The sequence below is a fragment of the Chiloscyllium plagiosum genome, unplaced genomic scaffold (assembly GCF_037043375.1).
Source record: "Chiloscyllium plagiosum isolate Xiang-an unplaced genomic scaffold, Cpla_swu_hap1 HiC_scaffold_17, whole genome shotgun sequence".
NCBI lineage: Eukaryota > Metazoa > Chordata > Chondrichthyes > Orectolobiformes > Hemiscylliidae > Chiloscyllium > Chiloscyllium plagiosum.
The window spans coordinates 25,349,354-25,372,989 of NW_028270155.1; the positions used below are offsets into that span (position 1 = coordinate 25,349,354).

The window sequence follows — 23,636 nt, forward strand, 5'->3', positions numbered from 1 at the left end:
TTATCTGTGCTGCTCCTAAATTACATTAACTGAAATCTGACATTATTAGCATAATCTAGGAGAAAGTGAGGACTGCAGATGCTGGAGATTGGAGCTGAAAATGTGTTGCTGGAAAAGCGCAGCAGGTCAGGCAGCATCCAAGGAGCAGGAGAATCGACGTTTCGGGCATGAGCCCTTCTTCAGGAAGGGCTCATGCCTGAAACGTCGATTCTCCTGCTCCTTGGATGCTGCCTGACCTGCTGCGCTTTTCCAGCAACACATTTTCAGCTCATTATTAGCATATTCACAATCCTGCATGAAAGACAATACATGTGAATTTCCTGCATTTAGGTCTAGTCTGATTAAACGTAAGTTTATTACAGGTACATCAGGACCTAAAGTCACTGATTTCTGATGTCCTTTGATACTTCTTACAAACATCTTCATTGCTTTAATGCCACAACACTTTGGGCCAAAATAACTCAAGTGGTTAATTATAGAAAATATCAAGTACCTGGTGTTTGAAAATTTAGGGCTGCCATTTGGGATCCATGTTGCCAGAGGACAATTGGGTCATAGTTTGAAGAATCAATGCGTTGACCTTTGGGGTAAATTCTGGAGAGTTGCTTGCGGTTATATTCTCGAAACTCTTTTGACTTTTGTTTGAGGATGGTATCCACCTTGTTCTCTGCAAATGATCTGATTTCTTTGTAATCAATGTTGTCTTTTGCTGAAAGAGAGATATTACCTTTACTGAGTAATTGTTAATTTTGTCTTTTGTGTTTTACAATCCGATAGTTATAATTCTGCATCTGTGCAATTAGAATGGTGATCACACATATTATAGTATTAGCTGAGCTTTCGTCAAGAATCATTATAAATTCACTGTATAAATTCATGATTGTTGCCGGGTTAGTTTGAAATAGTGTGAAATATCAGGTAAACAATTCTGATGGGACAACAGCTTTGTTTCTGCATAAATGGGAAGGTGAGACATCATTGTTACAAATCTATCAAATAGATTTGGTTGCATAGAAGGAAAATTACCATTTGGAAAAAATTCTCGAGACTTGGCTGGTCTGCAATAAACAACTAAATCAGATAATTCTTTGGCAATCTGTTGTTTCTTCTCCATTTCATTTTGATTCTTCTCCTGTCAAAACAAAACTGGAATTATTTTTTGTTCCCTCTCATGGAAATTCAAAATTTTGTGATATGTATATAACTTCATTTACACGTTCAGCCACAAAATTATTCTTTATTTTACTTTTCTTTTAACTGTATTGTGAATACAAGAAGCTCGAATGCTTAACATGTGTGCATGTATTTGTGAGGATTTATTTTAGGTGGCAATAGAGTGTATCTTCACAGTACTTATAAATTCCTTTTTGGGGGGGATTCTGCAATATTTGAACATGAATGTACAATGCAACAAATGAGTCAACATGATCAAAGCATTGGACCAAAAGAAAGACAGCTCATTGTTAGTGATCATAAATGGCTTATTTTCAGTTTGATCTGATTCTATTTTGAAATAAAAATGGAGTGGTATGGTGACCCAGTGGTTAGCACTGCTGCCTCATAGCAGGGACCCAGTTTCGATTCCAGACTTGGATGACTGTCTGTGTGGAGTTTGCACATTCTCCCTGTATTTGTGCAGGTTTCCTCCAGGTGCTCAGGTTTCCTCCCACAGTCCAAAGATGTGCAGGTTAATTGATTGCCCAGGCTAAATTATCCATAGTGTCCAGGGATGTGCAGGCTAGGTGGATTAGCCAAGGGAAATGCAGGGTTACAGGGATGTGGTGGGTCTGGGTTGGTGCGGACTCATTGGGCTGAATGGCTTGCTTCCATACTGTAGGCATTCTATTGTATTAACAAAAAGTAAATATTTTGCCTGCGACATACCTGTACAAGCTTTTTCTGAGAGCACTGTACCACTTCATGGTACCATGAAAACATTTCTTCCAATGAATTTGTAGCAACATCAAGAGGTGGTGCATCCGGGGGCACTTTTGGTTGAATAGTAAACATGAATGCCATTCCCAGCTTCCCATTTGTCTGTTTGACTATTTTTAAAGCAAAGAAACATTTCAACTCTCACAATATCCTTCCAAGCTATTAAAACAAATAAATAAAGACAAATAAACAAATTACTTTGGTTAGGTCACAGCTGGAGTATTGTGTGGAGTTCTGGTCACTTCACTTTAGGAAGGATATGATGGCACTGGCGGGGGTGCAAAAGAGATTCACCAGGGTGTTGCCTGGGATGGAATATTTTAGCTATGAAGAGAAGCTTGACAGGCTTGTGTTGTTTTCTTTCGAGAAGGCTGAGTGTGGCCCTGATTGAGGTCATTAAGGTCATGAAGGGCTTGCACAAGGTGGATACAAAGCAGCTGTTGCCCTTAGTGGAAGGGTCAATAACAAGAGCACACAATTTAAAGGGAGTTTGAGGAAATATGTAGAGGGTAGCGGGAATCTGGAATGGAGTATCTGGGATGGTAGTTTAGGTGGAAAACCTCACAACCTTTAAAAAACACTTGGATGAACATTCAATGTCATTGTATTAAAGTGCAGGAAAGTGTGACTAGTGTAGATTTAGTGTAATTTTGTCATTGCAGATGCAATGGGCAAAAGGGCCTCTTCTGTTCAGTATCATTCTATGATTCTGCAAAACAATCAGATTATTTCATCAAATTACCCATCACACAGCTCGAACATACCGACTGAACACTTGGCTAGTTCCACAATTCCTCTGCATATTACTCCTAGGGGGTTATCTTCTGTTATCTGAACAATAAAATAAACAAATAAACTCAAGGATTACACCTCCAAATGGAATAAAACCAGGTTGAGAGTATTATTATTAGAAACTGTTTGAGGTTAGACTATAAAGATGATGAAATAGCAGCAATGGAAATAAATCAATTGAAATAAATAAATAGAATGATCCTGTGGTGGTTGTAACGAGATCAGCCAGGTGGATGGCATAGAATATGAGTTCCCTGATTGGGGCTGTTAATCTGGTCCAATCAGGGAGCCTTGGCTGACAGATATAAACAGGAGTGTTGTACTCTATGCACTGATTCTGATGTAATTGGACTGTCTTGTATGTATTTGTTACTGTTACGTTTGCAACGACTGAAAGTGGGATGTGAGGCTTGTCCTCATTACCCTGAAAACTAGTTGAATGGCGGGTTTGGGGTCTGGCTTTGCTGCTCCCCTCCCTTGTAGATTGTTGTTTCTCTGTATGCAGCTGTTTTTGTTAATTGTTTGTCAACTGTACTGTTTAACAAAATATAATAAACAGATAAAAAATAGACAGGAGTGTCAGAGGTTCTGTTCACTCTGAGAGCTGGCTCTGAGGGAGCTGGATCAAGAATCTTTCACGTGTAAATAAAGGCTGACTTGGTGATGGGATACTGGACCCCCTGGAATTATTTCAGCTCCATTCTCAGGAAAACACTGGCATACTTGAACAGATTATTCAACCCATAACTAAATATGATTTATGAACATCTAATTTACAAGATCTGGACAATATCCAAGCTTGCGACGACAGTGGCAAGTAACATTCGTGCCACACAAATGCCAGACAATGACCATCACCAATAAGAGACATTCTAACCACCACCCCCAACATTCAATGGTATTGAATCCCCCACTGTCAACATCCTTGGAGTTGCCATTGACCAGAAACTCAACTGGACTCACCACATAAGCACAGTGACTACAAGAGCAGATCAGAGACTAGGGATACGGCAGCTAGTAACTCACCTCCTGACACCCCAAAGTCTATCTGCCATCTATGAGGCACAAGTCAGGAGTGTGAAGGAAGACTCCTCACTTGCCTAGATGGTTGCTGCCCCAACAACACTCAAGAAGCTTGACACCATCCAGGACAAAGCAACCCGTTTGATTGGCACCACTTCCACAAACATTCAATCTCTCCGTCACCGGTGCTCAATAGCAGCAGTGTGTACTATCTATAAGATGCAGTGCTGAAATTCACCAAAGATCCTTAGACAGCACCTTCCAAACCCATAACCACTTCTATCAAAAGGACAGGAGCAGCAGATACTTGGGAACACCACTACCTGCAAGTTCCCCTCCAAGACACTCACCACCCTTTCTTGGAAATATACCACTGTTCCTTCAGAGGCGTTGGGCCAAAAGCCTGGAATTCCCTCCCTACTAGCATTGTGGACCACAGTGATTCACAAAGACAGTTCACCATCACCTTCTCAAGGGCAAATAGGGATGGGCTATCAATGCGAGCCAGCCAGTGACGCCCAAGTCCCACAAATGAATAAAAAAAACTTACAAACTCAATCTCACACAGGGATGCAATTTTAAATACCCAATATAGCAACATTTCCTGTACACTTACAAATGGCTGCTTTATATTGTCTTGCACTGTGTTCTGACGTGTGCATAAATTAACTTGCATTTGGACTCAGCAATGAAATCTGTTCGCACCCCAGGGACTGTCTGTAAACACAATTACTGAACAAATAAAACATACCTGGTTGCTAAATTCTTCCTGGCTTTCAGCAGGTATTTCTTCCACATAATTGGCTGGAAAATACTTTTGTATTTGGTCTCCGTAATCTCCTTTCCACCTAAACATAGCAGATATACAGAGTTATAGAATTTCGTCTGAATAGCTATTGCTTTAACATTTTCCTAGCATTGGGCTTATTGAATGAAAATAGAGTAAAAGTCTCAGAATGAAAGGAGGATGGTTTTCACTCAGAAGGTAGTGAATGTTTGAGATTTTTTTACTCCAGAAGGGTGTGGGAATTCAGTCATTAAGTGAGTTACAAACAAAGAATGAAAGATTCCTCATTACTAATCATATAGAGAGATAAAAATCACACAACACACCGGCATCTCCGAATCATATAGAAAGATAGTGAAGAAGGCGTTTGGTCTGCTTTCCTTTATTAGTCAGAGTATTGAGTACAGGGATTTGGAAGGTCATGTTGCGGCTGTACAGGACATTGGTTAGACCTCTGTTGGAATATTGCGTGCAATTCTGGTCTCCTTCCTATAGGAAAGATGTGAAACTTGAAAGTGTTCAGAAAAGATTTACAAGGATGTTGCCAGGGTTGGAGGATTTGAGCTATAGGGAGAGGCTGAACAGGCTGGGGCTATTTTCCCTGAAGCATCGGAGGCTGAGGGGTGACCTTATAGAGGTTTACAAAATTATGAGGGGCATGGATAGGATAAATAGACAAAGTCTTTTCCCTGGGGTGGGGAGTCCAGAACTAGAGGGCATAGGTTTAGGGTGAGATGGGAAAGATATAAAAGAGACCTAAGGGGCAACATTTTCACGCAGAGCGTGGTTTGTGTATGGATTGAGATGCCAGAGGAAGTGGCGGAGGCTGGTACAATTGCAACATCTAAAATTTATTTGGATGGGTATATGAATAGGAAGGGTTTGGAGGGATCTGGGGCAGGTGCTGGTGGATGGGACTAGATTAGGTTGGGATATCTGTTGGACCAAAGGGTCTGTTTCCGTGCTGTACATCTCTATGACTCTATGACATGGGAAGAGTGTGTGAATATGGTGTCCAGGTGGATGATCAGCCATGGTTTAGAACGGTGGAGCAGACTCAACAGGCTGAAGGGTCAACTTCTCCTTCAATGTTCCTAACTATTATGTTATCTGTAGCTGATCTCTGATACCAACCAACCATTAATATAAATGTTTATCTAACTAACAAGAAATCTTAACACATTGGAATTAGCAGAGACCTAGAGTCATTTCAAATGGTTTGGGGAATATCTTAAACCAGCACAACAAAGTTTTTTATTTACGATAAAGTTAAAATAGTGGTCCAAGGTCTGCAAAGGAATTGAAAATGAAAGTGAGAATAAAACCAATTAAGAGAATAGCAATACTCTGAGTTCCAACACAGCATGCTGTGCCTTCAACCTTATATCAGAGAATGGTAGAGTGAAGGCTGTATCATAGGAAACCATTGAACTAGATAATGAAACTCAAAAGTATAAACATTGTACGCCCAGAGTCGATCAGAAGTTATCATATCGAGGTTTACACAAGAGCAAACACTTTCTCTTAAGAGAAACTAAGAATGAGCCCACAAATACATCTTGCCACAGATTATGATCTTAATTTACTGTTTCCAGCCTTGTTTAAACTTTCATTCCTCAATCTAAATGGATAAAATAGTCTAACAAGTAATTATCTCTGTTACTGAGAGAAAAAAAACCTCACCATCCTTGATCATGTTTTTTGACATTGTGGATGATGGCACCTCGAGGAAAAGACAATTCATCTTGTTGTTGACTCTGGTATTGATATAAAGCTTTCACTGAACCCTTTGAGTTAAGAAATGACTTGTTAACTACTGTATAGAAACTTCAATACAAATAAGTGCACTGATTATTAGTAGAATATAAACTATAAATGTAATACTTTAATTATAAAAGTAAACAGAGAAAGCCTTCCCTTTAAATATCACTTTTTATACAGATTATGGAAGTGTTATCAATTTATAGTACTTAAAATTGCGATAAGCAATGTAACATCAGAGCAAGCTGCCAATTTCAAAATATTAAAAATATTAGTTAGGATTACACATCAGTTAAAGTGCATTGATTCAAATTTCTCCTCAATTCAATTTGCTGTTGTCTGCAATTACACTACTGACATTCATATTCAGAACAAACCCAAATTCTAGTGACATCTATCTTAGCTTGTGATAGGCTCCTGTACTCCAATATATCAATGCACATTGCAAGGCAAAGTTTTATCCACATATCATTTTTTTCAGATCCGATTCAATGCAGGGGTCAAATCAGTTTTGATCTTCTGAAGGTTCCTCTTGAGATTTCCTTGAAGGCTCTTTTTCTTCTTTTTTTCGGGGGTTACTTTTTTCATTCTCACTAACTCATTTATCATGTGATGCTGCAACACAGTAATAGGTAGGCTATGGCCCATTGGTACAAGAGCTGGACTATTAGCCTGTGGTCCAGGTAATGTTCTGGGGACTGGTTTCAAATCCTGCCACAGCAGGATTCAATAAAAATCTGGAATTACGAATTTAACAATGACCACAAATCAATTGTCAAGAAAAAACCCATCTGGTTCACTAATGCATTTTAGGAAAAGAAACTGTCATCTTTAGCTGGTTTGGCCTACATGTGACTCCAGACCTACAGTAATGTGTCTGACTCTTAACTGCTCTCTGGGCAATTAAAGATGGGCAATAAATGCTGGCCTAGCCACTGGCACCCACATCCCATGAATAAATTACAAAAAATAAAATATTCAATATTTGTGTTGACATATGGGGTATTTGGATTCCGACACAAGCAGAAATAAATAATTCAACAATAATTATCAACTGTCCATTACACTTAAAATCACAACACACAAGGGAAGCATTAATTTGCTAGATACCAAAATATTTACAGTGGTACAAGATAACAGGAATAAGTTAATGCATAGCACAACAGCTTGTGGTCTGTTTGGTATTCCAAGCATTTGGCAAATGTGGGCCTGACTTATCGGTTGACAAGCAGGAGGCTGAAAGAACACAGCAAGCCAGGCAGCATCAGGAAGTGGAGGAGTCAATGTTTCGGGTGTAACCTGTCTTCAGGACTGGGGGCAGGTGTAAGGGGAGTTGCAGATAAAAAGGGTGGTGAGTGAGGTAGGGATAGGTGAAGACAGGCAGAGGGTACGACCTGGTTGGTCGATGGGAGGAATGAATCCAGTTGGTAGCTGGAAGGAATGGTTGATGAGAGGAATGGAAGGGAGGGAGAGGACTGGGAAAGGATTCGGGGAATGGGAAGAGAGGTTATTTGAAATTGGAGAGCTCAATGTTGAGTCCTCTGGGCTGTAGGCTGCCCAGGCGGAAGATGAGGTGTTGTTACTCCAATTTGCGGTTTGGTTCATTTTGGCAATGGAGGAGGCCAAGGATGATCATGTCGGAAAGGGAGTGGGAAGGGGAATTAGAATGAGCGGTGACTGGGAGGGCTGGTTGACCCCTGTAGGCCCGTATGAGATGCTCGGTGAACCATTTCCTAAGTTTATGTTTAGTCTCCCCGATGTAGAGAAGATGTACACCCGTATTTGGGTGCACTGGATACAGTAAACTAGGTTGGACGAGAGGCAAGTGAACCTCTATCTCAACTGGAAGGATTGTGTGGGGCCTTGAGGTGAGGGGAGTGGTGTACCAGCAGGTTCTGCATCTTTTCCAATTGCAGGGCAAGTTACCTGGGGGTTCAGGGGTGTTGGTGGGGAGAGTTCCAAAACCAAAGTTTGTCGAATGGAACGGTCCTTGAGGAAGGCAGAGAGGGGTGGGGAGGGGAAAAGGTCCTAGGTGGTGGGGTCTAGTTGGAGTTGACAGAAGTGTTTAAGGATCATGCATTGGATGTGGAGACTGGTGGGGTGCTTGGTGAGGACAAGGGGTCCTGTCATTATTGCATTTTGAGGGGAGGTTTACAGCAGTGAGACAAGGAATGGAGATGGTGCAGTGGACATCTGTCTGAATGATGGCGGGGGAGGAGCACATAGTTCAACATAGGTGGACATCTAGGATACCTGGGAGTGGAATGCCTCCTCGTCCGAGCAGATGCAGAGGAGGCGGAGGGGTTGGAGAACAGGATAGAGTTTTTTCTCACAGAATCCTTACAGTGTCGAAACAGGCCATTTGGCCCAATAAGTCCACACCGACCTTCCGAAGACTAACACACCCAGATCCATTCCCCTACTACTTTACATTTCCCTTACTAATGCGCCTAACCTACACATCCCTGAACATGAACAATTTAACATGCCCAATTCATCTAACCTGCACCGCTTTGGACTGTGGGAGGAAACCGGAGACCCGGAGGAAACCCACGCAGACACGGGGAGAAAATACCAACTCCACACAGCTAGTCACCCAAGGCTGGTACTGTGAGGCAGCAGTGCTAACCACTGAGCCACCATGCCAACTGAATTCTTGCAGGATACCGGGTGGGAGGACGTGTAGTCCAGATGTGAGAGTCTGTAGCTTTATAGTAAACGTCTGTCTGGAGACTGTTGCCGGAGATGGAAATGGAAAGGTCAAAAAAGGAGAGGGAGGTGTCCGAGCTGGACCAAGTGAATTTGAGTGTGGGGTAGAAGTTGTGGGCCAAATTGATGAACTGCTCTAGTTCAACCCGGGCACACGAAGCTGCAGCAATGCAGTCATCGATGTAATGGCGGAAGAGTTGGGACACTGTGCCTGTGTAGATACTGAATAGGGCCTATTCGATATAGCCAACAAAGAGGCAGGCGCTGCTGGGGCCCATCTGAGTGCCCATAAGCACCCCTTTGATTTGGAGGAAATGGGAAGAGTTAAAGGACAACATATTAAGGGTGAGGACCAGTTTAGCGAGGCAGAGGAGGGTACTGGTGGAGGGGGACTGGATGGGTCAGTTGGAAAGGAATAAGTGGAGGGCCTGGAGGCCATCCTTTTGGGATATGGACATATATAAGGACTGAACGTCCATCGTGAAGATAAAGCCTGTGGGCTGGGGAGCTGGAAGTTACTGAAGAGATGGAGGGTGTGGTTGGTGTCGTAGATGTAGGTGGAAAGTGCCTGAACCAAGGGGGAGAGGATAGATTTGAGACAGGATGAGAGGAGTTCAATCATACAGAAATAATGGGTCGGCAGGGTTGTTGGGCTTGTGGATCTTGGTGAGCAGGTAAAACTGGCCAATGTGAGGCTGGGGGACTATGAGATTGGAGGCAGTGGAGGGGAGATCACCAGAGGCAATAGGGCACTAACAGTGCGAGTGATTTTGGCATGATGGGGGTGGAGTCGTGGGCAAGGGGTCGGGGAGTAGGACATGGCATTGGAGAGTTGGCATTCAGCCTCTGCGACATAAAGGTTCGTTCTCCAGACTACCACCTGCCCGCCTTTGTCAAACTGATGTATTGGTTGGCAGTAGCCTTAAAGAATGCCTTAATTGGTGGCAAGGGGGAAATGAGGATTGGGTGGTTAAGCAGCTGGTTGTGGAAGTTAGACAGGAATAATAAGACAAATGTATGCGTAAGAAGATGATGTAATCTAAAAGAAGATAAGGAAGTACAGGGAAGAGTCAAGGCGGAGGGGAAGAAGTGGCAGAGAAATGACTGGGAGCTGGGTTGGTAATGGCCTTTGGTTTTAATATGGAGCTGGGATAAACATGACTTCCCTTGTGGCCCCACATTCAGATATCTTTTGAAGATAAAGCTTGCTTGGTGACAACATTCTTGCCTTTATAGACCAATGTTTCGGTCACCTATAGATCACCCAGTACCCACTCTTTCAGTTTTTCATTGTGGTACATATTCTAATAAAACCAAAATGGACTTGCTGCAAGATTTAATTTTGAGTAATTGTACTGTGGTAATGAATGAATTTAAATTTTTCTCCTCGCTTCCTCATTTTGATTATTTCAATACTGACAGTTAATAACTGCTTCTAATCAAATTGCATATGCTTTGATGTCAAAAATTAGCCTGAAAGTGGATTAATGTAATAAAAATGGAATTTTATCACATTATGTAAAGTAAGACTAATTACTGACTTGATTCTTAATTCTTAAAATTTTGTAATGGCTTACATTTTTAGTCAATACAAATTCACATTCTAAATATAGTTGAAATCTATTAAAACAAAATTAAAATACTGATATAATCAGGAAGACTGGACAGCTGGAAGACATGACAGATGATCTGGGGTTGAGTACACACTTAATGGACGGCTGTGTCAGACTTGCTATACTTTGTGCAAATAGCTCCTTGCAAAGAGCCAGGGAATCAGATCAATTGTTTCAATGTGAAACTACTTTCTAGCTCAGCAAGCAATGCTGTTCTACCTCAGAAGTAACTACTGGCTTTAATTAAAAGCTTTCACTATGTTTGTACATTATTTTAAACAGAAATCCTTCTGATTAACAATTAATTGAAAAATGCAATCTGAAAAAGACTGATTTCACTTGAAACATGAACAGAATATATTAAATTTGAGAGGGTTCAGAAAAGATTTACCAAGATGTTGCCAGGAATGGGTGGATTCAGTCATAAAAATAGGCCAGGACTTTATTTCAACGGAGCGTAAGAGGATAAGGGTGACCTAAAAGAGGCTTATAAAATCACAAGGGGCATAGATCAGGTGAATAGCAAAGACCTTTTCCCTTAGGCATGGGTGTTCAAAAAACATATTTTTAAGGTGAGAGGAGAAAGATTTAAAAAAGACATGAGGGCCAACTCTTTTACACAGACAGTGGTTCGTGTGTGGAATGAACCTCCAGAGGAAGTGTTAGATGCAGGTACAGTTACAACATTTAAAAGACATTTGGATAAGTACATGAGTATACTTATGTACTTATGGAGGGATATGGGCCTAATGCAGGCAAGTGGGACTAGCTTAGTTTGGGAACATGGTCTACATGAACTAGTTGGACCGAAAGGTCTGTTTCTGTGCTGTCTGACTCTATGACTCTACAGTGTCAACAACAGCAGGTCCAGCAGCAGCTGTGCAGCATACAGACAAATTAATGTTTCACAGGTGGCCTGTCAACAGAACCGGTCTTTTTTTTAACTTAACCTTTTTTTTCCCTAACCAAACTGTTCAGAGATGTTATTACACACTCCTGGTACAGGAGGGATTTGAACCTGGCCTCTTAGTCCAGGGGCACTACAACTGCACCCACAAAAGGACCTTAGCAGCTGTGTCATTACAGATAATGTGATCAATGATGAGTGTACCTTGCATTTTAAAAAAAAAATCAATATTTTCTCTTAGATTTCAGAAAACAAGATTTCTTTAGGGAAAATATGTTCCTGTTTGGCACACAATTAATCTTCCAGGGGGTGGCAACAGTAGAGGGTCCAGTTGGAGGGTCTTGCACCAAGGATCAGAATTTCCCTTCATTATGTCCAGTTCCTGGAGAAAGTCCTTCACGGGAAAAATGTTCTGCCACCATTTCATAAACAGATTCTGGGAAGTCACGATATGTGTAGATGCAAGTATTTGAGTAGAGTAATGATAGTAATAATTTAGGAACAGAGTTCTCCTTTGGGAATCTTGCAAAACACATCAATGTCCTGTCTAGATTTCCAGTACCCAAAGCACAGGCATGTTGACTGGAGATAATTGGTTGCAATGTATGCAGATGGCAGTGTAGCAGGGAACTATCAGCCGTTCGGAAATCTAATTTGAATCTAATGTTTTATTAATAATACTTTCACAAACTGCTCAATATTCATCTAAAACTTACTCGTGCTAAAGGGAATGACAATGAGTGAAGAAATCTGGGCTGTGACAACACCGGAGAACTGCACTATTGCTGTTCTCAGGTTTTGGACAGACCTCAGAAATTCGAGAAATAGGTTTTTGCTTTGAATCCTATTCTTGCCGACTGAAATGATATTTATTTAATGCTTTAATAGGGACATCCATGTTCGAATCCTACCTGAATAGGTGCCAGTTCATTTGGGTCCACATAATTTATGCCGTAGAGACTGCCATAGTCTTTTTCCTGAAAACAGACCAGAGGTTTCATTATGCACAGCACAGCTGATTGCAGAATTGGGAGTTGCAAGGGCATTCTGGTGAGGCCTTCCTTTTATATCACCTTGGAGGTCTTTCAAACCTCAATGAAGCTTAATCATTTGGATTTTGTGATCTCCCTTCCTCATGAAATGACTGAAGCAAAACACATTGCGGATATAGATCAGGAAAATAGGCTAACCTATATCTGTCAGTGAAAATGCCACCGGCTCTTAATGGCAGGACACAATCACACAAACCAGGGACAGGTTTACAGAAGCACCTTCCTCTGGTGAACGAAGGAATTGAGAGACAAAAATGCAAGTCTCAATATGGGTATAGATAATTCAAAAGAAATTCTGGAGATATTTCAAAATGGCTTACCAGCCTGAAAACAATCTTAAAACACAAAGTCTCAATTATAAGGAATAACTTAACTGATGTCATCCAATTAGTACATGTTTGAAGGTAAAATTTTATCTGAATCTCTTGTTTCCATTGATTACGTTTTTCAATAAAATTTGCACTAAGCTAATAAAGGGAGTACTTCACAGATAAACCTTCTTGACAGAGAAGAGCAAACTGGGAGTTTGGACAGTTCCTTGAATTGACAGATATTTAACTGGTACTAAAGGCCCCCAGTAAACTGTAGGGTTTAAAGGGCTTGATATTTCATCATTCTATCTGAAGTAGGAAGAAGATAATTAGTAATGTGTTATGAAAGTGGAAAAAAGGGTACAAATGCTTAATTAAGAATAACAGAACAAACGCCTACCACATTGTAACGCTCCAGCATCTTTTCCGTGACTGGGTAGCGCAGTTTCATTTTCCGATATAATGGGTGTTTCTTATGATAATTGATAAGCTCCACCAGGCTGTCAAACTCTGCTGAGGTCCCCAGTATGTACTTTCCTTCTTCATAGTTAATGCGGCAATGTTTAACCTTACTTTCAGCTCTGGAGAAGACCACAATTTTAAAATGTAGTCTGGATTCTCTTCACAGTGCCAAGTATATATTTATTTTAAATCAGATTCATCAGTGGTTTGTAATCTTACCTAAAGGTAATGGCATATGAATTGGGTTCATCTCGCTTTCGAACCAAAAAGGCTCCATCTCTAGGTATCCTCATAAGCATGTCCTCCGCTTCTCCTCGACTTAGATTTTTATAGTACCATCTGAAATTATCACAAATGGAATATATGGTCAGATTATACGGTCAGCAACAAAACAGCAACACTCACAACCTGACCTCAGAACAAGCTGGCTACATTCAAAAGCATTAATTTTCCCCACTCCAGCTCCAGGGGTTTTGTGGCATCTGGCAAGTGATGTCATCAAGCAGACTGCTGAGCCAATCATAATGAAGAATTTTCATCATCAAAAAAAATGCACAGTTGTATCTCACATTTTCATCACTTTAAAACCAAGTAAAAATTGGGACAAATATATGATATTAAAGCAGAAGATAAAATGTCAAATAAATGCTTTTTTAAAAGTATATTTATTGATCATGCTATTAATTCATATTATATCAAAACATAATTATGGAATTTATATCATGGAATGGAAGGAAGAAGCTCTACACCTGTGAATGTATCTTCAAGGACAAAAGCATTGCACAGTAGTGATTATGATTTAATACGTCATTTAAAGTTCCATCCTACCTCACTCAACAAGCCTTCAATTTCACCTCATTCAATAAAGCAAAAAAATTTCAACATTTTTTCACAGCGAGGATAGGATGTAATAGATTGACGTTTATATTAAATCATTGATTCTGAGGTGATTGCAATGTACAATTTGCAAAGACGGTAGAAGTACGCTATAGAGTAAGGTATCGCTGCTTGCATCTTCCAGTTTTCTGGAAGTTGCTGTCAGTTTTCACACCCACAAATGCTGACAGGTTCACCATTGTAACTTCTGCAAATTCCAGGTCAACGTTCTATTCACAAGTCTGTGACGTTCAAATGAGATCTGTATTGAAACAGGTTGACCAACTGCATAGTTTCAATCAGTCAGTTTTTGGAACTTCAGTTCTAATTGCTACCGTATGGAATGTACTGCCAGAAAATTTGGTTGAAGGCAGGTTCAGTTGGAGCATTAAATGTTTTATTTTTGCTATTTAGGGATATGGCAAAATGGCGAGTGATTGGCATGAGATAATAAAGCTGGACTAGATAAGAGGGCAGTACGGTGCAGGGCCAAGAGGCCTCCATCTGCACTGTAATAATTCTGTGATTCCATAATTTGATAATTGAATAGAAAATGTCTGATTTTGACACTCTTACTATGAAACAAACACTAGTTGCACGTACAACTGAACGTTTTTCATCTTTTATCTAGTTCTGAATTGAAGGATTTTCTGCATAAGTTTGATTAGGCTCAATGTTGGCATTTGCACATCTATTTTAAATAGTCACATCGATATTGACCTGACCAAAACTGGCCAGCATAGGTTCAAGTCCCATCAAAGTGATGCAATGAAAATCTTCTCTGGTGCTGTGACAGTTTTATGAAGAAGTGGATTCTGGGTAATCCAAGATGGAGGACGGGAAAACTTTCTGGCTGTAAGAGCTGCTCCTTTTTTTGAGGTATTTTAGGTGTTGGAGGTGATTTCCTCGAATTCCAGGAGCTGTTTTATATGCTGTTGCATTGTTTTGGAACTTTGGAAAAACAACAGTCAAACAAAGGAAGCATATGGTGAGGACTGTGCAGGAGAGAGAGAGAAGAGAGAAGACAGTCGGAGTACATCTGGGAAAATTAACAAACAGTGAAATTCACAACCAATCTTGGAGGAACTGCTGGACGAAGTTCACAGCACAGAATCAGATAAGTTAATTGTTGTTTTAAGTCTGTCCAAGAGAAAGGCTGCAGTAGTGAGTATAGTGGATTCTTTCTTGATTATATGTTTTTGGAGATAAGTCTCTTGATTAAACTTAAAATATAAGCCATAGCTATTAATTTAACCTGGGGCAGTGTTTGTAGAGGAATAAGATGGTCTGCAGATTGTGAAGGATCAAAAATGGCCTTTAGCAGAGTGATATGTGCTTCTTGTCAGATGTGGGAGTTTAAAGAGAGTTTAATGGTTACTGCGGATTATATCTGCCATAAATGGTGTTGGATGCGAATCTTATCAGATCGAGTGGATCGGTTGGAGAGACAGATAGAAGCGGTGAGGAATTTGCAACAGCAACAGTATGTGATGGATGACAGTTATAGGGAGGGGGGAAAGTCTCAGATACAGTCACACAGATTAACTCCAAGAAGGGTGAGAAATGCCGGCACCTAGGGCAGGAGTCTTTTGTGGATATACCCATTTCAAACAGGTATGCTGTGTTGGAAAATGTAGGGGGTGATGGATTCTCAGGGGAACGTAGCACAAACAGCCAAGTTTCTGGTATTGAGACTGGCTCTAATGCAATGAGGGGTACGTCAGCTTCCAAGAGATCAATTGTGTTCGGGGATTCTGTAGTCCGAGGTACAGACAGACGTTTCTGTGGCCAGCAGCGAAAAAGCAGAATGGTGTGTTTCCCTGCTGCCAGGATCAAGGATGTCTCAGAGAGGGTGCAGAATATTCTCGTGGGGGAGAGGGGCCAGCAGGAGGTCATTGTCCACATTGGAACCAACGACATTGGAAGGGAAAAAGATTGAGACTCTGAAGGGAGATTACAGAGAGTTAGGCAGAAATTTAAAAAGGAGGTCCTCAAGGGTAGTAATATCTGGATTACTCCCAGTGCTACGAGCTAGTGAGGCCAGGAATAGGAGGATAGAGCAGATGAATGCATGGCTGAGGAGCTGATGTATGGGAGAAGGATTCACATTTTTGGATCATTGGAATATCTTTTGGGGTAGAAGTGACCTGTACAAGAAGGACGAATTGCACCTAAATTGGAAGGGGACTAATATACTGGCAGGGAAATTTGCTAGAACTGCTTGGGAGGATTTAAACTAGTAAGTTGGGGGGGGTCCCAGGGAGATAGTGAGGAAAGAGATTGATCTGAGATGGGTACAGCTGAGAACAGAAGTGAATCAAACAGTCAGGGCAGGCAGGGACAAGATAGGACTAATAAATTAAACTGCATTTATTTCAATGCAAGGGGCGTAACAGGGAAAGCTGATGAACTCAGGGGATGGTTAGGAACATGGGACTGGGATATCATAGCAATTACAGAAACATGGCTCAAGGATGGGCAGGACTGGCAGCTGAATGTTCCAGGATACAAATGCTACAGGAAGGATAGAAAGGGAGGCAAGAGAGGAGGGGGAATGGCATTTTTGATAAGGGATAGCATTACAGCTGTGCTGAGGGAGGATATTCCCGGAAATACATCCAGGGAAGTTATTTGGGTGGACCTGAGAAATAAGAAAGGGATGATCACCTTATTGGGATTGTATTATAGACCCCCCAATAGGCAGAGGGAAATTGAGAAACAAATTTGTAAGGAGATCTCAGCTGTCTGTAAGAATAATAGGGTAGTTATGATAGGGGATTTTAACTTTCCAAACATCGACTGGGACTACCATAGTGTTAAAGGTTTAGATGGAGAGGAATTTCTTAAGTGTGTACAAGACAATTTTCTGATTCAGTATGTGGATGTGTTAGAGAAGGTGCAAAACTTGACCTACTCTTGGGAAATAAGGCAGGTTGACTGAGGTGTCAATGGGGGACCACTTTGGGGCCAGTGACCATAATTCAATTAGACTTAAAATAGTGATGGAAAAGGATAGACCAGATCTAAAAGCTGAAGTCCTAAATTGGAGAAAGGCCAATTTTCACGGTATTAGGCAAGAACTTTCGAAAGCTGATTAGAGGCAGATGTTCACAGGTAAAGAGACGGCTGGAAAATGGGAAGCCTTCAGAAATGAGATAACAAGAATTCAGAGAAGGTACATTCCTGTCAGGGTAAAATGGAAGGCTTGTAGGTATAGGGAATGCTGGATGACTAAAAAAATTGAGGGTTTGGTTAAGAAAAAGAAAGAAGCATATGTCAGGTATAGACAGGATAGATTGAGTGAATCCTTAGAAGAGTATAAAGAAAGTAGGAGTATACTTAAGAGAGAAATCAGGAGGGCAAAACAGGGACATGAGATAGCTTTGGCAAATAGAATTAAGGAGAATCCAAAGGGTTTTTACAAATATATTAAGGACAAAAGGGTAACTAGGGAGAGAATAGGGCCCCTCAAAGATCAGCAATGCGGCCTTTGTGTGGAGCCACAGAAAATGGGGGAGATACTAAATGAATATTTTGCATCAGTATTTACTGTGGAAAAGGATATGGAAGATATAGACTGTAGGGAAATAGATCTTGCAATATGTCCAGATTACAAAGGAGTAAGTGCTGGATGTCTTGAAACAGTTAAAAGTGGATAAATCCCCAGGACCTGATCAGGTGTACCTGTGGGAAGCTACAGAAGTGATTGCTGGGCCTCTTGCTGAGATATGTGTATCATCAATAGTCACAGGTGAGGTGCTGGAAGACTGGAGGTTCGCAAACGTGGTGTCACTGTTTAAGAAGGGCAGTAAAGACAAGCCAGGGAACTATAGACCAGTGAGCCTGACCTCGGTGGTGGGCAAGTTGTTGGAGGGAATCCTGAGGGACAGAATGTACATGTATTTGGAAAAGCAAGGACTGATTAGGGATAGTCAACATGGCTTTGTGCGTCGGAAATCATGTCTCACAAACTTGATTGAGTTTTTTTAAGAAGTAACAAAGAAGATTGATGAGGGCAGAGCAGTAGATGTGATCTATATGGACCTCAGTAAGGCGTTCAACAAGGTTCCCCATGGGAGACTGATTAGCAAGGTTAGATCTCATGGAATACAGGGAGAACTAGCCATTTGGATACAGAACTGGCTCAAAGGTAGAAGACAGAGAGTGGTGGTGGAGGGTTGTTTTTCAGATTGGAGGCCTGTGACCAGTGGAGTGCCACAAGGATCGGTGCTGGGTCCTCTACATTTTGTCATTTACATAAATGATTTGGATGCGAGCATTAGAGGTACAGTTAGTAATTTGCAGATGACACCAAAATTGGAGGTGTAGTGGACAGCGAAGAGGGTTACCTCAGATTACAACAGGATCTGGACCAGGTGGGCCAATGGGCTGAGAAGTGGGAGATGGAATTTAAATCAGATAAATGAGAGGTGCTGCATTTTGGGAAAGAAAATCTTAGCAGGACTTATACATTTAATGGCAAGGTTCTAGTGAGTGTTGCTGAACAAAGAGACCTTGGAGTGCAGGTTCATAGCTCCTTGAAAGTGGAGTCGCAGGTAGATAGGATAGTGAAGAAGGCGTTTGGTATGCTTTCCTTTATTGGTCAGAGTATTGAGTACAGGAGTTGGGAGGTCATGTTGCGGCTGTACAGGGCATTGGCTAGGCCACTGTTGGAATATTGCATGCAATTCTGGTCTCCTTCCTATCGGAAAGATGTGAAACTTGAAAGGGTTCAGAAAAGATTTACAAGGATGTTACCAGAGTTGGAGGATCTGAGCTTCAGGGAGACGCTGAACAGGCTGGGGCTGTTTTCCCTGGAGCTTCAGAGGCTGAGGAGTGACCTTATAGAGGTTTACAAAATTATGAGGGGCATGGATAGGATAAATAGGCAAAGTCTTTTCCCTGGGGTTGGGGAGTCCAAAACTAGAGGGCATAGGTTTAGGGTGAGAGGGGAAAGATATAAAAGGGACCGAAGGGGCAACTTTTTCACACAGAGGGTGGTACATGTATGGAATGAGTTGCCAGAGGATGTGGTGGAGGCTGGTACAATTGCAACATTTAAGAGGCATTTGGATGGGTACATGAATAGGAAGGGTTTGGAGGGATATGGGCCGCGTGCTGGCAGGTGGGACTAGATTGGGATGGGATATCTGGTCGGCATGGACAGGTTGGACCGAAGGGTCTGTTTCCGTGCTGTCTATCTCTATGACTCTGACTCTACTCAGAGCACCCAAGGCTAAATGGCAGGTCATCAAAAGACTCTAGAAAAGGTCTGTCTGAAATTTGGGAATAAATTAGCGATTAAAAGTGAAATACTGTGGATGCTGCAAATGTGGAAAAATCACAGACGATGCTGGAGAAACTCAGCATGTCTGGCAGCATCTGTGGAGAGAGTTTTATTGTAAAGCAGAGTCTTGCTGGACTTGAGACATTAACTTTGCATTCTCTCCACAGATGCTGCCAACCCTGCTGAGTTTCTCCAATATTCTCTGCGTTTGTACTAAATTAGTGATCTTTCTTATAAAGGCTACAGGGTGGCTTCATGGAGACATGTGATTTTTGTTTTTCATTTATAGATTGCTATGTTCATAGAGAAAGACTTTATAGACAATTTCAACGCGTCCCTCAATATCTAAACTCAGGAATCAGTCACATCAGATTTTCCTTATGACTGCTCCAGAAATGCAGGCCATGTTGTTGGAAAATAACTAAGTGGTGTTTTTCTCCATTCATGTGATGCTTACATTAATGGCACAAGTTTCTAACTTACTCTTGCGATTCATGAGGATTTGGGCTCGGTACTGCTTCAGTTAAACGTAATTCAAATTCACTGCATCGTAAAGGTGCGTTCTGATAGTGTTGAACGAGATCATATACGTTGTTGAAAGTTAAATTATCAGTCAAGAAATACTTATTGCTCTCTCCGTCTGTGCAAGAACGAATGCGACAGTGCTGGACTCTTCCATTTCTCCTGTTTAGATAAATGTAAAGAGAAAATTAGAACATGCTATGAGGCTCGAATTTAAATTCAATCTTGTTATAGCTCATGCAATTTTATCTATGAATATTGCTTCTTCCATGTTTTCAGAGCCTCTGTGCATTATTTAGTAAATGACAGGGCAGCTAGGTTGTCAACTCTAGCACTGTTCTGATAACATCTTCTTGGAGCTACACATGCATCAGGTGACTTGTGCTTTTATTGTACCTATCTTTTCAGCAGGATTTAGGCTCCGTTCACCACCTTCAAAAGACAACCGGCAGTCCCTATCTCACCACATACCCAGAATCAAGCTGAAGTCCTGAAAGTGAATATGTGTGATACAATGCTAAAGTGATCCAGTGATAAAGAAAGAAGTTGTGTTCCTATATTCACCTTTCACAAGCTCAGCATATCCGAAAGTGCTTCACAGTCAACAAAGTATTTTTTTAAGTTGTTACCAATTCAATGTAAAAAAAATGCAGTTGCACTGTCTGAGTCTGATTTACTTTGAGATAAAACTACATTCTACCTTACATCATTAACGCTGATAAGGGGATTAACTTTTTCAAGCCTTTTCCAATGTATCATTTTCCACAGACTTTCTTGCTGCTGTATTGTATTCCAAACCTCTGAGAAGTTGCTGACACCTGCTGGCAACTTTATGGTATGTCATCTTAAATTCAGCAGAATTTGGACAATGAAGAGCACCACATTAAAGTTTGGTGTCCTTTTCAACCAACGCCTGCATGTGCAATACTAGTCTGATATGAGCCTGATCTTCGAAGTTAAGCATTCACAGGTCCCAGCCAGTACATGGATGGAAGGCTGCTTGGGAATACCAATACAGTAGGCTAGGACTCTTGTGGTGCAGTGGTAGTGTCCGTGCCTCTGAACCAGGAGGCCCACCTATTCTGGAAGTTAATAACCTCTCCAAACAAGTTGGTTAGAAAATATGCACATTTGCCTTCCAGTAGGGCATATAAGTTTTTAGCAGATGGAACCTTGGCTAATATTTTCTTTCCCTCGTCAATAAAATTCATCACCGGAGATGAAAATTTAAAGGGTAATAAAACGAGTGGCTCCTGCAGCCTTGCACATCTTAAACATTTGCACAAATTCATAGCTATATTGAATGTTTCAATTGGTTTCATTCGTTTAACTAAGGTCAAATCTGAAAAATTTTATGTCATGATCTCTCAGTTGTCTGTATCTCAATTTCAGACTTCTACAATTTGCAGGTTTGCTTCTTGTCTCTTCCCATTTTACTGGGTGCTGTACAAAACGTTATTGCACAAGGTAAGATCATATGGGTTTAAGGGTAAATCAGTAGCTTGGATAAAGAATTGGTTAACCAACTGAACACAGTGAGTCACGAGGAATTGGTCTTTTTCTAGTTGGCAAGATGTAACTAGTGGAGTGCTACAGGATTCAGGCCTTGGATTCCAATTATTTGTAATCTATTCTAATGAATTGGACATGGAGGTAGAAAGTACTATAGCCAAATTTTCAGATGATACAAAAATAAGTGGAAAAGTAAGATGTATATGAAGAAATAAGAAATTTGCAAATTGGTAAGGATTGGTTGGGTGAATAGGCCAAAAATGTGGCAGATAAAATTTAATATGGATAAGTGCACGGTTATCCATTTTGGTTGGTGGAAAGAAAGGCAACTTATTATCTAAATGGAAAGAAACTTTAACATGCTTTGGTGCAGAGGGATCTGGGTGTCCCTGTGCATGAATCATAGAAAACCACAATGCTGGTAATAAGGAAAGCAAATGAAATTTTGGCATTCATTGCTCAAAAAATACAGTATCAAAATGCTAAGTATTGTTGTAACGGTACAAGGCATTAGTCAAAATCGCATCTGGAGTATTGTATACAATTTTGGTCACCTAACTTGAGGAAGGATATAGTTGTATTGGAGGAAGTTCAATGGAGGTTAACTAGATTAATTCCAGAGATGAAGGGAGATTGAGCAGTTTTGACCTATACTCTGTGAAGTTCAGAAGAATAAGGTGAAATCTAATGGAGGTATATAAGATGCAAAAGAGAATTGACAAAGGAGACATGGAAAAGATGTTTCTAAATTGGGGCAATCTTAGAACAAGAAATTATAGTTTTAGGATAAGGGGTAGCAGATTTAAAACAGAGATGAGGGGATATTAATTCTCTCAAAGGCTCATTAATTGGTAGAATTCACTCCCTAGAGTGCAGTGGATGCCGGACATTGAGTAAATCTAAGGAGGAGATAGGCAGAGTTTTAATTCAAAATGAGTTGGAAGTTATGGAGAGTGGGCAGGAGAGTGGAATTGAGGCTGAGATAAGGTTCAGCCATGACCATGAAGAAGGCTTGAGGAGCTCAATTCCCTATTCTTGCTCGTAGCTCTTACATTCCCCAACCACAATCATTATATTATTTATCAAATACATACATTTTTAATTTTTAACTATTGTTCAGGGAGATGTTTGTTTTGTGCTTCATTCGGACCAACATTAAGGGCCAGCAACATGTGAAACATATGTGCATTTTGAAACATTATGATATCTGTTTAAAGCTGGGCAGATGTCAGCCAGCAAGTCAATTCATATCCTGGCTCCTATTTAGGATGTTGGAGATATACGTTGACCAAAAAATTTCAATACAGACCAGAAACATTTTTAACTAATCAGGGAATCTTGAATCAGGTAAAAACCTGCATCGCTTGAATGCAGTTTGGGGTTTGTATTTTATGTTGGTGACATTAAATCACTTGTTTTCGTGTGTCTTTGGAACGTATTTTTTTTCTTGTTTGGAATAGTACATAAATTTTCCCAGGATTTGATATCAGATGTCAAAATAATCTCCAAGTCTAAAGCTTAGTGATCATTTCAAAAACAGAGGAATTGAGTGTCCAAACATTAATGTGATAATGACTGTAATGAAGTGAAATAAACACATAATTTACAATGATTTGCTTGCTGTCTCTTCTCATTTTCTGTTTTACACATTTTGGTCAGTCCTTACGAAATCTTGTACTCTTTTCTGGGTTGCAAAAGAATCCTTATTAACTATTGCAGCTTGGTCATACTGGCATTAACTTGACAGTCTCCAGCTTTTATCTATTCCAGTCCCAGGACTCTGGCAACTTGTTGGTGTAATGATGCATGCTGATAGTTTAAGGGCTTTTTTGTTCTTTTGTAATCCAGTGTACCTGACAGACATTTGCTCATCATTTCATAGTTTATTGCAATGATTTCAATCATAATGCTGGTATAGAACAGGGGTACGGCCATGATTTAGCATTTATTTCATCCTTCATTTTTTTAATGTTTTATTTTATCTTGTTTTCCGAACATCAGTAATTCACGAACCATTTTTAAATATCAGATTTTAAACATAATCTCCATTAAATGATGTTTATAATTAAAAGGATTAATTTAAAAAG

At 40.6% G+C, this 23,636-nt stretch overlaps 1 protein-coding gene across 1 annotated transcript in view; it reads right to left on the reverse strand.

The window, feature by feature from the left end:
- plcg2 (phospholipase C, gamma 2) overlaps positions 1-23,636 on the reverse strand; it is a 202,550-nt gene that overhangs the window by 23,547 nt on the left and 155,367 nt on the right. The window contains exons 17-26 of the mRNA XM_043706657.2: positions 19,999-20,199; positions 13,572-13,691; positions 13,291-13,471; positions 12,439-12,504; positions 6,221-6,324; positions 4,502-4,598; positions 2,700-2,766; positions 1,885-2,045; positions 1,027-1,132; positions 494-709 (exon numbers count right to left, since the gene is read on the reverse strand). Of these exons, the coding sequence (XP_043562592.2) occupies positions 494-709; positions 1,027-1,132; positions 1,885-2,045; positions 2,700-2,766; positions 4,502-4,598; positions 6,221-6,324; positions 12,439-12,504; positions 13,291-13,471; positions 13,572-13,691; positions 19,999-20,199 (1,319 nt within the window). The remainder of the gene's footprint in view (positions 1-493; positions 710-1,026; positions 1,133-1,884; positions 2,046-2,699; positions 2,767-4,501; positions 4,599-6,220; positions 6,325-12,438; positions 12,505-13,290; positions 13,472-13,571; positions 13,692-19,998; positions 20,200-23,636) is intronic.